The sequence below is a fragment of the Pituophis catenifer genome, unplaced genomic scaffold, assembly GCF_029215685.1.
Source record: "Pituophis catenifer annectens isolate HBS135680 unplaced genomic scaffold, rPitCat1.0.hap2 SCAF_7, whole genome shotgun sequence".
In the NCBI taxonomy this organism is placed as follows: Eukaryota; Metazoa; Chordata; class Lepidosauria; order Squamata; family Colubridae; genus Pituophis; species Pituophis catenifer.
In genome coordinates, this window is record NW_027256887.1 from 78,916,393 (window position 1) to 78,931,034 (window position 14,642).

General features: G+C 40.6%; 1 protein-coding gene across 1 annotated transcript in view; it reads left to right on the forward strand.

Annotated features, from left to right (window-relative positions):
* The window catches only part of PTPRO (protein tyrosine phosphatase receptor type O), a 155,369-nt gene that overhangs the window by 99,392 nt on the left and 41,335 nt on the right, over positions 1-14,642 (forward strand). Inside the window, exons 11-13 of the mRNA XM_070947053.1 lie at positions 6,463-6,614; positions 9,280-9,400; positions 13,769-13,908. Coding sequence (XP_070803154.1) covers positions 6,463-6,614; positions 9,280-9,400; positions 13,769-13,908 — 413 coding nt within the window. The remainder of the gene's footprint in view (positions 1-6,462; positions 6,615-9,279; positions 9,401-13,768; positions 13,909-14,642) is intronic.

The following is a 14,642-nucleotide window of genomic DNA, read 5'->3' on the forward strand; positions in this document are numbered from 1 at the left end:
TGTAGAACCGGTAGCAGAAATTTTGAGTAGTTCGGAGAACCGGTAGTAAAATTCTGACTGGCCCCAACCCCCCTCTATTCTCTGCCTCCCAAGTCCCAGCTGTTCGGGAGGAAATGGGGATTTTGCAGTAACCTTCCCCTGGATTGGGGAGGGAATGGAGATTTTACAATATCCTTCCCCTGGAATGGGGTGGGAATGAAAATTTTACAGTATCCTTCCCCTGCCATGCCCACCAAGCCATGCCATGCCCACCAAGCCGCACCCACAGAACCGGTAGTAAAAATTTTTGAAACCCACCACTGAGTCCAATCCATAACAATTAGCAATAGCGATAGCACTTAGACTTATATACCACTTCATAGTGCTTTACAGCCCTCTCTAAGGAGTTTACAGAGTCAGCATAAAAAGATATGCATTCTGCCCCCAATAATCTGTCTCCTCATTTTACCTATCTCGGAAGGAGGGAAGACTGAGTCAACCTTGAGCTGGTGAGGATTGAACTGCCGAACTGCTGGCAGCCGGCAGTCAGTAGACATAGTCTGCAATACTGCATTTCTAACCACTGCATCATCATGGCACAGTTACCAGTTACAATGGTAACACAGGGACATACTGAACTCCCTTTTCCATCATGACATTACTGAATGGAAATCTATGTTTAAATGCCACTATTGTAAGTCTAGAGAAGTTACACACTTTTTCTGGTCACTTTATTGGAAAGATGGCGACCTAAGTGCAAGATACCTGAGATACCCCTTCCTAAGAAGGATTCTTTTCTTTCCAAGATGGTAACAAAAGTGAAAATGAGAACAAAAAAACCTCAAAACATCTCACCCAGATTGCTCCCATCCAAAGGCGCTGGATTGTAATACAGGTAGCTCTCGACTAATGTACACAATTGACACCGCAATTTCCATTGGCAAGCAAGGTGTTTCTCAACTGAATTATTGCCTGATTTTATAACCTTTTTTTGTCATGGCTTTTAAGTGAATCACACAGTTGTTAAGCAAATCCAGCATCCCCTGTTGACTTAGCATGTCAACTAGGAAGGCTAGGAAGGAGACAGATGGCAATCACATGAACCCAGGATGCTGTGGCCACTGTAAATACATGCAGGTTGCCAAGCACCTGAATTCTGATCACACGATTGTAAGGATGCTGCAATGGTTTTAAGTAGGAGAACCAGTCATAAGTCACTTTTTTCAGTGGCTTTGTAACTTCAAATGATCACTAAAGAAATGGTTGTAGGTTGAGCACTATCTCAAGTCAGCATACAGGAAATACAAGATTGGAAAAGTGTCACCAATAACCTTTATGATTTGTGGACTTCAACTCCCAGAATCCCTGAGCCAGCCACTCCCAGAATTCTGGGAGTTGAAGTTCACAAGTCATAAAAGGCCATAGTTACCCACTTCTGCTCTAAAGAAGTCCTTTTTTATACAGTTGTTGTGGTCCACCGGCAGCCTGCGGAACTGGCAGCAGAGTCAGACAGTGAGGAGGCTGGGGAGGAACATGGGCCAGTCCTGGAGTCTAGGGAAGGCTTGGACGAGGGCTCTGTGTCAGAGGCAGAGATGAGGCCAGGGCCATCTGGGAGTTATGTGTGGACTCCGGAGCCTCCAGAGTTGGACATCAGAGAGGCAGAGGAACAGGGGGAGCCTGTTCCCAGTGCGCGCATACGCAGACTGCCAGAAGCCAAGAACAGTTAAAACAAAAGGAATGACTCGGGAGTAGGGCTTGGAGATTAGCCCCTCCTATAAGACTTAAAAGAGGAGCAAAGGCACGTGGGCCTTTGCAGGAAGCAACGTTTGTTCATTCTGTTCAGCTTAAAGCCTGAAGCTCAGTTTGATTCTGGACTCCGTGTGGCTTTGCCAGTTAGGTCTTTGGCAGTGTGTCAAGGGAGATAAAGGTGGGTGATTATCCTGAAGGACTTGTCCCGAAGGACTTTTTGCAACTAATTGGGACTCATCTGTGAGTGAACAGAATTCACAGCTGTTGCAATAAAAGAGGTTTTTGGGACTACTCGTGTGTTTTAATGACTGAGGAGGCCTAGGTCACAATAGCAGCCTTTGCCTCCTGCACAGCTTGTATTAAGTGAAGATGAAGCACATGTTACAACTCTCTCAAACCGCATACGTGGTGCATGGGGAGAGCAAATGTTTGTTGTCTGTCAGGGAGAAAAATCTTGTCACTTCAATGACATGTTTTCAGAAGCTGCTGCATACTTCCAGCATATTCTGAACCAGAGCTGGTAGTGAATGGAACAGAGATAGAATAAGAGAATAATTTTATAAAATTAATTCCAGAATAAGAGAATCTGAGGGAGATGGGCGGTTCAGAAATGCGAAAGATAAACAAAATAAATAAAGAGATGGGGATTTTTTGCAACTGAAAAACAAAACTTGGAACTATCTCCTGGAAAATCATACATCCAGCATGAACCTGGGGATCTATTTCATTAAAAAGTTCAACTAAAAGGGAATGGGGGAATGCATAAAGTACTTTATGCCTGAAAGTTTGTGTGATTTGAGGTCATGGTAAGATACAGTTAGTCCTCGAGCTACATCCATTCCTTCAGTAAGTGTACAAAGTTACGACAGCAGAAGAAAACTGAACGTATGACCGGTCCTCAAAGTTCTGACAGTCACCGTGTCACATGATCAAAAATTCAGCTGTTCCACATTTACAACTACCCTCCCTGCCACCTGTACTTCCTAGTGACTGCTGCAGCATCCGCCACCCATCTGCCAGCACTCTCGAGTACCCAACCACCTGTGTTCCTTAGCACTCACCTGTGTTCCCTGGTGCCTGCCCATGGCACCTCCTGCTGCTGTCATCTGTAGCTGTCACCCACCAGTCTGCTTGGGACTGTGCCTCTTCCCATGTCACAAATACATGAGGTCCTCATTTAATGGCCCGCCCAGTCCTGGGGTTATGGTGTGAATCATCCTGGGAAAGAGTAGGAAAAGTGATGCTACCAAAGGAAGGGTCAGATAAAAAGCCTGCAGGTGAATAGTGGTTGGGGCAAGAAGTTCAGAAGAGACCCTCCCTAGTTTCTTCAGATGTAAAGGAGATAGAGAGACATACATTTGCAAGATTCCGTCAGTGTAATTTTACTATAAAGTAGAAATAGTCCTTCTGGTCATATTTTCTGTCTGCTTTGCCCTGCAAGGGCAGCAGGTTACAATGATAACTGGAACTGCCTTTGCTAATTGATGTGTATATATGATATTGTGCTTTGTGACTGCATTGCATAACAATAGAAATTTCAGTCCTGATTGACAGGTATAACCCAAGGACTTTTGTTGTTAGTTGCAAAGTTGTGTCCGACCCATTGTGATCCCATGGACAATGTTCCTCCAAGCCTTTCTGTCCTCCACCAACACCCGGAGTCCATTTAAGTTCACGCCGACTGCTTCAGTGACTCCATCCAGTCACTTCATTCTCTGTTACCCCCTTCTTTTTGCCCTCAATCATTCCCAGCATTAGGCTCTTCTCCAGTGAGTCCTTTCTTCTCATTAGGTGGCCAAAGTATTTGAGTTTCATCTTCAGCACCTGGCCTTCTAAAGAGCAGTCAGGGTTGATCTCCTCAAGGACTGACCGGTTTGATCGCCTTGCAGTCCAAGGGACTCGCAGGAGTCTTCTCCAGCACCATAGTTCAAAGGCCTCAATTCTTTGGCGCTCAGCTTTCCTTATGGTCCAACTTTCACAGCCATACATTGCATTGGGAAAACCATAGCCTTGACTATACATACTTTTGTTGGCAGGGTGATGTCTCTGCTTTTTAGTATGCTGTCTAGTTTTGCCATGGCTTTTCTTCCCAGGATCAAGCAACTTTTAATTTCTTGGCTGCAGTCCCCATCTGCGGTGATCTTGGAGCCCAGGAAAATAAAATCTGTCACTACCTCCATTTCTTCCCCATCTATTTGCCATGAATTGAGAGAGCTGGGTGTCATGATCTTAGTTTTCTTAACCCAAGGACTTAACCCAAGGACCTTCTGTAGTTAATTTGTCCCCTTGGATTTCCCCCACAGTGAAGAGCAATTAACAATGTGTGTGTGTCATATTACAAACATCTCCCTGCTTGTCATGAGATTATATGCATGCACATAAATGGTGAAGTATACATCACAATAACACAACGTCCATTTGTCATTCTGATACTACCTTTGGATTCGGTAAATGCCTCTATTTGCTCCTGTCTCATACATTCACGGCATCAGTTAGGATTTTTTGAAGAAGGCTTTGGACTGAGACAAATTAATTTTAGCATCATTTTCCAGCGGAAAAAAAAGCTGAAGCTGCACTGTTTGAATCTGCACTGTTTCATCTTTGCTTCTTTGAAAGATTTAAATCGTATCTTTCGGATAAGCGGTTAAAGATTGAAAAGAAGTTGGTTTGTTAGTTACGGTTTTGCTGGAAGACCAGCAAGAGCTCAGCTGCAAAAATTCACAGAGCAATTTCTGTTTTGCAGAACAGCCTACTTCAAAAGGTTTTGGGAGGAGGGGAATATTGGAGAACTTACAGTCACCTGTTTATATTACACCAGAGAAGGAGAGAGAAGCAGGCAGCAAATTCACAGCTTGCTTGGTCTTATTCTCATATCTATCCTCTATTATGCTGCAGGCTTAGTAGAGCAAAGTTTTTCATGAGATGATAAACTCCATGCTTCAAGAGTAGTATTCAACATCACATTAAGATCCCAACCGCAATATTTCTTCCCCGAAATTTATTGACATATGAAGTTATTTGAAGTGAAATGACTGTATCTGGACCAAACAGACCAAATCATTAAAGAACATTCAAATATCTTATGCCAACCCAAGATTTAGTCTGCTGAATGTACTTCTGAATTCTTCAGATTCTACTGTTCATCCAAATATGTAATTATTTTTCTGACAGTGGAGTTGATGCACCTTGATTTTGATAGATGTAAAACATGCTCAGAATTACATGAATCTGGAATGCTAGTGTGTTGCAATTTTTTTACTCCATTAATATCTCCAATCTAGGCAATGAGTATATGGGAGACACAATTCTTAAATAAATCCAGTCTTTTGTTAGCATAAATATCCTATTAAACATAGCTTTGTTATTTCTTTTTTTAAAGAAAGCAATCTGACGAACGAAGTTAAAGAAATATATAATAGGAAGCTATGGTTACTATTCTTTAGCGGGTGCTCTTTCAAAAAAATATAGAAGACTGTTTCCACTTTCCTTGGCGGATTATTGAAATGTGCACAAAACTGATTTAAAAACAGAAGACTGTGCAATCAGATAAAATACACATAACTGCTTCTTCAAAAGCTTAACCAAATAGAAAAATCTTGGGATTTCAATATAAGAAGTAATACGCCAGTCAATTCCAAATATTTGCATGGCTGTCAGATTATGGAACAATTTTGCTTTCTGTCACCTTGAGTCAACCACTGTAGATTTTAATTTAGCCTCGGGAAGAACTCAATGATAGTACAAGGCTTCAGAAAATGTTGGACTCAACCATCTTTAGGGCACTGGATAACCAAAGATTTCTTCTATCAGTAGGGGATTGGATTAGATCAGGGGTGCCTGGCTGGGGAATTGTGGGACTTGAATTCCACCAGTCTTAAAGTTGCCAAGATTGGACATCCCTGGATTAGATGAAGATGTGCAATCTGTAAACCCCAAGATTGCATATATCATACTTCAGTACTTTCATACACTTGTCAAATATCCATCTGAAGGAGAGGAATAATATTAAGTATGTAAAGATCCTTAAATTAAAATTAAACCTTTTACTTTCAATTAATTCAAATTTAATCTAATACAAGTGTGTATTATATTAAAACAAAATTCAGTTTTTGTTTTGTCCCCACATACTTTTCGGCATATTGCCCCCCCAGTATGTCACCCAAGTGCAATATGAAGTCCTTGGCCCAAAAAATGTTGCAACTATTGGAACAGATAATCTTTGAGGTCCCTTTGGTGACTTGTTTGGCAGACTCCTCCAAGTCTGATATGTGTTGGAGGAGGGAGTCCCTGTGGATTTTACTCGGCTAGTAGGATTCGTCTCTGGTTCAAGGCCTTTGAGCCAGTGATGTCTAAAGATGTTTCTATGGTCATGTGACCAGCATGATGTCATAGAGTGCGGTTACCTTCCCACAAAAGTGGTATCTATTAATCTACTGGCACTTGCATGCTTTCGAACTGCTAGGTTGGCAGGAGCTGAGGTGAGAACGGGAGCTCACCCTGTCAGATGGCGCTTGGGTCTTGAACCTGGGCTGCCAACTTTCCAGCTGACAAGCCCAGCATCTTAACCACTGAGTCACCATGCCAATTGGTGAAATTAAGTGAAGTGAAGAAGAAGTCTTCAAAAAAAAATGTTCTTAATGCAAATAATGTACATTTGGGGAGGAAGAAGATGATGATGGTTGACAACGATGGTAACGATAGTGTTTGTTTCTTTGTTTGCTTGTTTCCTGGTAGCTCCTGTGTCCCCTAAAATCACTGCAGTTGAATATTTCAATAGCCTTCTCTATGTCAGCTGGATCTACGGTGATGACAACACAGACCTTTCCCATTCTAGAATGTTGCACTGGATGGTTATTGCAGAAGGAAAGAAGAAGATTAAAAAGAGTGTAAGACTCATGTTACTGTTGGATATTGCTCCCAGACCAACAAGAGTCAGGCCACAAGAAGTAAAACATTGACATTGGGTTTATTACAATTGACAAATGATTCCTTTTCAGCTTTTCCTCGGGAAATATTTTACAAGCATGTGTTCCAACTGCTCTTATTTCTTAAGTAGGCCCCCTTATAAAGACAAGGAGATATAGAAGAGAATACAGGTAGTCCTCAACTTATGACCACAATAGAGTCCAAAATTGAAGTTGCTAAAAGAGAAGTTTGTTAAATGAGTTTTGTCCCATTTTACGACTTTTCTCCCCACAAGTTAGTAACATGTTTGTTAATTGAATCTGGTTTCCCCACTGACTTTGCTTGTCAGAAGGTCGCACGGGACATGTGGTATGAGCCAGATGTCAAAAATTCTAATGTAAATCATGTGGCCATCGGGATGCTGCAACAGCCATAAATACGAAAAATGGTCAAAAGTCACTTTTTTCAGTGCTGTTGCAACTTTGAACAGTCACTAAAAGAGCTCTTGTAACTCAAGGACTACTTGTAGACATAGCTAGATGAGGTGAAGCAAGAATTGGCAAGCACAGTTTACAGAGCACCTTTAGTCTGCCAGCTCTTCTTTATGTGTCTTTCTAACCCTAGTTGGCCATTTTGGAAACAGAAGTACAGGTACTCGGTGACTTACAACAGTTCATTTAGTAACTTTTCAAAGTTACAACTGAAAAAAAAAAATGACTTTTTTCAACACGACCACTGCAGCATCTCCATGGTCACATGATCAAAATTCAGATGCTTGACCACTGACTCATAAACCATTTATGACAATTCCAGTGTACCGAGATCATGTGAGATCAAATCTCACCAGCTCAAGGTTGACTCAGCCTTCCATCCTTCCGAGGTGGGTAAAATGAGGACCCAGATTGTTGGGGGCAATATGCTATTTAGTATACTGTCTTTGGTGTAAGCCGCCCGGAGTCCTTGGAGAGTGGGCGGCATAGAAATATGATTAATAATAATAATAATAATAATAATAATAATAATAATAATTCCCCTTTTGTGACCTTCTGACAAGCAAAGTCGATGAGGAAAGCCAGATTCACTTAACAACCATGTTGCTAATTTAGCAACTGCAGTGATTCACTTAACAATTATGTCAAGAAAGGTCGCCAAACGGGCATAATTCGCTTAACAACTGTCTCACTTAACAACAGAAATTTTGGGCTGAATTGTGGTCATATATTGAGGACTACCAGTCTGGACTAGTTGGCTTTGAGGTGTGATCCAGCATAGGTTTTCTTAATTCTTCAAGTTCATAGAGATGGACATGGCCTGATAGGTTACTAGTCTAATCCTCTATTTCAGGATGCATTAATTCCCCAATCCTGAGTGCTAGCTATACTCCATGATAGATAAATCACGATAAATCTTAAAATCTTAATCAATTTATATGGCCACTCCCTCATTGTGTGGCATTTGTGATTAAGTACAATTCAAATAAGTTTGAAATTACCAATAAGGGAGAATACTTGTAGGTCACAGTTGAAATGAGGGGTCCTTGGTGCTCTCTGAGCTTGCTTATTTATTTTATTTTATTTATTTTATTTTATTTCCAATTTATATACCGCCCTTCTCCCTGAGGACTCAGGGCGGTGTACAGCCAGAATTAAGAACATGAAATACAAATATTAAAAACAGTTAAAATATATATAAATTTGGCCCAAAAATTAAAAATCACAAACCAATTAAAATATTTAAAAATTTATTCTTAAGCCAGACCGGCTTGCTGGAAAAAGTGGGTTTTAAGGGCACGGCGGAAGGCACTGAGGTCTTGGATTCTCCTTATCTCTGGGGGCAGCTGATTCCAGAGGGTAGGTGCCCCCACAGAGAAGGCCCTTCCCCCTCGTTTTCTTGCAGACATTTCATTACCCAACTAGGTAATATCATCAGTGCTAGTGCTCAGAGAGGACCCCTCAGATTAAAAATAATTTAGTGCAATTAATACAATTACTCCCTAAGTATTTAATAATCTTCCTCTTCTGTCATATTAAAAATTGTAATTCAGTAGCAGCTTTTGAAAGGATGGAGACTACATCCAAAGCCCTTTATGGTTGCATTTGCCCTAGAGCAGGGGTCGGCAACCTTAAACACTCAAAGAGCCACAAAGGTCCTAACCGGAAGCCCCCCATTCAATTCTGGAGCCAACCGGAAGTCCAGTTCCCCCATCATAGCCTCTTCCTAGCACGGTGTCCTTTTTCCTCTGCTGACCAGAAGTCCGTTCCCTCACCATAGAGTCTCTTTCTAGCACAGCATCCTTTTTCCTCTACCTGTCCTAACCGAAAGCCCTATCAATTGTGGAGCCGACCAGCAACAGGGAGCCGCAGCAAAGGGATAAAAGAGCCACATGCGGCTCCAGAGCTGCGGGTTGCTGACCCCTGCCCTAGAGACACAGGGGAGGTTTATCTCTTCCCTAAGTCATTCCCAGCTGATTTGGCTTGACTTGCAAGATGAGCCTTCTTGAGAGCTGGCAAATTCTCCTTCTTTGAAGACTGATTCCAGATCCTCTAAAGAGGTTGAGACAAAAGTCCAATTAGCCCACTAATCCCTGGTCACTGTTCAAAGCTGATCTTCCCTGCAAGGAAGTTTTCAACTCTTTGTTTGTTTCAGGTGACCCGTAATGTCATGACCACGATGCTCAGCCTTCCTGCCGGGGACATCTATAACCTCTCGGTCACTGCTTGCACTGAACGGGGTAGCAACAGATCTGCGCTTCAGCTTGTGAAAGTTGGTAAGGCTTTAGCTGAGCCATCCTTCAGTCTGGGGCTGCAGCTGTGGTTCGGTTTGGTTTGGTTTTAAGGAAAGAATGCTACAAAATGAAAATGGTTCTCTGAACTAAAGGGATGCATTTTGGTTGGAGGAAAAATTGACATTGATAGATAATCAATTTTGTTGTATATATGATGTACAATGACAATAAACCAGAGGTGGGTTTCAGCAGGTTCTGACCAGTTCTGGAGAACCGGTAGAGGAAATTTTGACTAATTCGGAGAACCGGTAGTAAAAATTCTGACTGGCCCCACCCCCATCTATTCTCTGCCTCCCAAGTCCCAGCTGATCAGGAGGAAATAGGGATTTTGCAGTAACCTTCCCCTGGATTGAGGAGGGAATGGAGATTTTACAGTATCTTTCCCCTGCCATGCCCACCAAGCTTCACCCACAGAACCGGTAGTAAAAAATTTTGAAATCTACCACTGCAATAAAGGCTATACTATACAACTGAATGCATAACAGATTGTGTGTTTCTCTTTAGTCATAAGTTCTATCTGCAAATGTGAGTGTATGTGAATTACTGAATTGGGTCTATATGCTTTATAATAGAGGGAATAAGAGTTTTCATTTGATATTAAAATGGCCAGTGCAACACTGGATTATATATCAGTTTATTGGTTTGCCATTCTATGATTAAGTGATCCTCAGCTTCCAATGGTTTCCTTAACGATGCTTCAAATTATTGTCTCAGAAAGGGCATTTTATGCGCGTATGCACTTCCAGTCATTGCAAAACATTACACCCACATCCATACACACCGCTGTTCCGGTGTTTAGCCACTGGCGCACACTTATGACCAGTTGCAGTGGTTATGAGATCATGATTTGCAACTTTTTTTGGTCCGTGGACCAAAGTGAACCTTTACCCATGGTGACTCAATTTATGTCCATGGTTCCTCACTTTATGACTGATAAAATTGATCATAAAATTGGAACTGGTCATATGGTGACTCATCAGATGACCTCGACTTACAACTGAAATTCCATAGTCATTTATTCCAATATCAAACTACCATTCTGAAGGGTTTTTTTAAATATACATCTAGAATTTGTCTATGAGCAAATGAGTTTAAATGTATTTACTCCCTAGTAAACCCGTGTAGAATCGCACTTTAAAAGAAGTATGAGGGGGAAAAATTGCATGAATTAACTAGAGAGAATCAATTTAGCAACAGTGAAGAAGAAGGAAGTCATCATTAAGTTTTCTATTTTTCAAAAACGAAAGTTGTTTTTTTTTAATGGGGATGGAAGAATGATGCTTAATCAGTTACCATTCAGGAAGTTTTGAAGTGACTGAAATAAAGAAAAGAGCCAGATTTGAAGACAGAGTTTGTAAACAGTGCATGATTATCTCTTGTAATATATATGAATTTTGTATTTTGCAGATTCATATACTTGTGAATAATAAACATATACGGTACTTGCACTTAGTTGAAGTATCCATATTCACCATCTTTGGTCAAATTTCTTGCCATTTTGTACTAGTAGAGAATTATGGAATACAGTTTGAATAAGTATTAATTATTCTTTATTTGGAATAAAACACAGAGGCAGAGCAGAAAGCTGTGTGACTTTGAACCAGTCACTCTCTCTCAGCTCAACCCTACCTCACTGGGTTATTGTTATGGGGAAAATAGGAGGAACGGGGAGCATTAGATATATTCATTGTCTTGAGTTGTGTATAAAAATAATAAAGATGGTCTTTAAATTAAATAAATTAGAAAATAAATTAAAAAGTACAAGGGGTGCCCAAGAAACAATGTTCAGGGCTTTTATTAGCTTTTTTAGTATACTTTTCATTTCATTTTATTTTTTTGGCCACTTCTCTGCTCATTTTTAATGGCTGTAAATCCTAATCTTTCAGTCTCACAAGCTCAGGATCTTGTTCTCTTAAGTTTCATTACTCACGGTTGAATAGTGAAACATACTGAATGCTGAAAATGATGAGATCTATCAGTATTTTTATAAGAATATAATCAGGGGTGGGCTTCAAAAATTTTAGCAAGGGGTTCTCTGCCCAGTTGCTGGGTGGGCGTGGCCATGGTGGCCGTGGCCTAGTCAGCTTCCTGCACCATGGGGGGGGCATTTTTGCCCTCCCCAGGCTCTGGAGGTTTTCCTTGAGCATTTGACAGAACGAAAACAGCCTCCCCAGGCTCCAGAGGCCCTCTGAAGGCCGGAAATGGGCCCATTTCTGGCCTTCCTGAACTTCTGGTAGGCCCATTTTTCATTCTCCCTGAGCCTCCATGCACGCCCTACACTTACCTGCATCCAAAACAGGCTGCATGGGGACTCCTGGGAGGGGCGGGGTGGGGTTGGTGGGGCCAGCCAGGAGTGGGATTTGGGGGTTCTCTGAACTGCACAGAATCTTAGCTAGAGGTTCTCCCGAACCCCTGCATACCCCCAGCAGCACACTCCTGAATATAATTAATAACATGAACTAAGTAGCAGAGCTATAAATGAGAAGAAAACAGCTGTGTTTTGCTGATGCGGCACTAATGACAAAAATGGCAGGCGTTACAAGTCTATTAAAACATAGCAAATTCACAATGGAAATAAACATAACTCACAAGCAAGAATCCTCATGTGATAAGGACAATACATGTGTAAATCAGAAATAAATAGTAAACATTTGAAAGAGATTGAAGCAGATTGAAAGCTCCAGAGCAGAAATTTCATAGCAAAGGAAAACAGATATATATCTTTAGATGTGTGTGTGTATTAAAGATGGTACAATAAAGCATCTGCAAACTAAAGGCGTAAATTTACCTCTGGAAAACCGGGAAGAGTAGAGAAATCATACAGTCATTGGTGATTCAGCACATACAGGTAGTCCTTGACCTATGACCACAGTTGAGCCCAAAATTGCTGTTGCTAAGTGAGACAGTTGCTAAGTGAACTTTGCCCCATTTTACAACCTTCCTTGCCATTGTTGTTAAGTGAATCATTGCAGTCGCTAAGTTAGTAACACGGTTGTTAAGTGAATCTGGCTTCCCTATCGACTTTGCTTGTCAGAAGGTTCGCAAAAGGCGATCACATGGCCCCAGGACACTGCAACCGTCATAAGCATGAGTCAGCTGCCAAGTGTGGGCAGTTTGGAGAACCGGTAGCAAAAATCCCTGCCCCCACACATGCCCAGCTGAGCCGCGCAATCATCAGAGGCTTTATTTTATTTTATTTTTAAAAGCATTTTTTCTATAACCTCTTCGGCTGAAAAAATGCTTTTAAAAGTAAAAAAAAAAGCCTCTGATGATCACGCGGCTCAGCTGGGATCGTCAGAGGCTTTTAAAAACATTTTTTCTACAACCTCTTTGGCCGAAGAGGTTGTAGAAAAAAATGTTTTTAAAAGTAAAAAAAAACCTCTGGTGATCAGGCAACTTAGCTGGGATCATCAGAGGCTTTTAAAAGCATTTTTTTACAACCTCTTTGGCGAAGAGGTTGTAGAAAAAATGGTTTTAAAAGTTAAAAAAAAAAGTTGGCCACGCCCACCCAGTCACATTAACCCCCCACACACCAAGCCATGCCCACAGAACCGGTAGTAACAAATTTTACATTTCACCACTAATCTAATCATATAGTTGCAGATGTTTACTGACTTTTTCACACACACACACACACACACACACATACACACACACACACACACACCTCTCCTGGATGACCCTGTTCAGGGCTGATAGCCCACCTTGGTATAAGATAAAATAGTTACAAGTGATGGGCACATTACATTTTCACTTTGATGAATTGTCACAATCCCCATAAAAATGCAAAGACAGATCAAAAAGGAGAAAACAAGTGACCTTCAGTTAGCGAGACAAGACCTGGAAGGAAATGAGCTTTCATATTTGAATTTTCTTTGTTTTGACTTGGGATTGCTTCATTATTATTATTATTATTTTCTAAATAAACTTCCACAATTGTGATATAGATAAAAAAAAAATTTAACATCCGAGATTTATAATCATTTGAGAAAGCAAACCAGACGAGTCATTAATTGTGAGATGATTCAACACTCCAGCATTCATGATTGTTCTTTATGGGACAAAAACATTTTCAGCAGCAAATTTGTGCCAACACGTATATGCTCATCCTGCAGCTAAGAGTTAATTGAAAAAGGAAGTGAAATAAGTGTTGAAAAGAGAAGAAAAAACATGCAGCCTTCCTGTTTTATAGTTCCATTTTATTGCCAAGAAACTTAGCAAAAGACTGAAAACGTATCCCCATAGGTCTGTGTAGAGTTCAAGATCTTGGATCACCTGTAATCTTTCACTTTATGTGGGATCCCAATGACCTACAAGGCACAGTCAAAGAGACCCTTATCTCGTTTCTAGATCCAGCTCCTCCAAGATCACTCTTTGCGGTGAATAAAACGCAGACCTCTGTGACTCTCTTGTGGGTAGAAGAAGGAGTAGCTGATTTCTTCGAGGTTTTTTGCCAGCAGGTTGGCTCAGACCATGAGACAAAAGTTCAGGTATGTGTTTTTATCCTTTATCGATTTCGGATTGTTCCTGAGATACTTAACCTGGGTGGCTCTGCTTTGAAACCTAGCCTCTCTTTGCATGAATCAGTGCAAGATAAACTTTAAGTTTAAAGTTAAGTGAAAAGACACAGCTTGAGCCATTGGTGTTACTGGTTGTGTTGATACACAGATTTAATTTAAAAGACACTTACCACTCCTGTTACTACTTACCACTTCTTTTTTTAAAAAAAAATTTGTAAACTTTTATTAATTTAAGAAACCAAAAAATACATTTATAAATACAAGTAAAACAATATACAACAAGCATCATCCTAATGACATCTAAATGTAATGTCTGAATTATTACAATTTCAATAACCTATATTCTTCAGTATATATTCTTTCTCTCACCTTATATAATGATATTATTTTATTGATATCTGGTATTTCTTTATTAAATTTCATTTGATATAGAAATTTATTTTACTCATTTGAGATCTTCCTTTTATTTGATTTTTCTTTCTTTCTTTTTTTACTACTTACCACTTCTAGTTGTTACTTAGCAGTATAAGAAACTGGCATAATGACACAAGCCCTGTCCTTTCCTACATGTGTCAAGTAGCACGAATGCTGTAAAGGAATGGAGCTTCTGCTAGATACCGCCATATGTAAGATAGAACTGGAGCTATACCAGCTAGCCACCATACCAGTCTTCAGAACATTGAGGCCTCCATTCAATCAAGAAC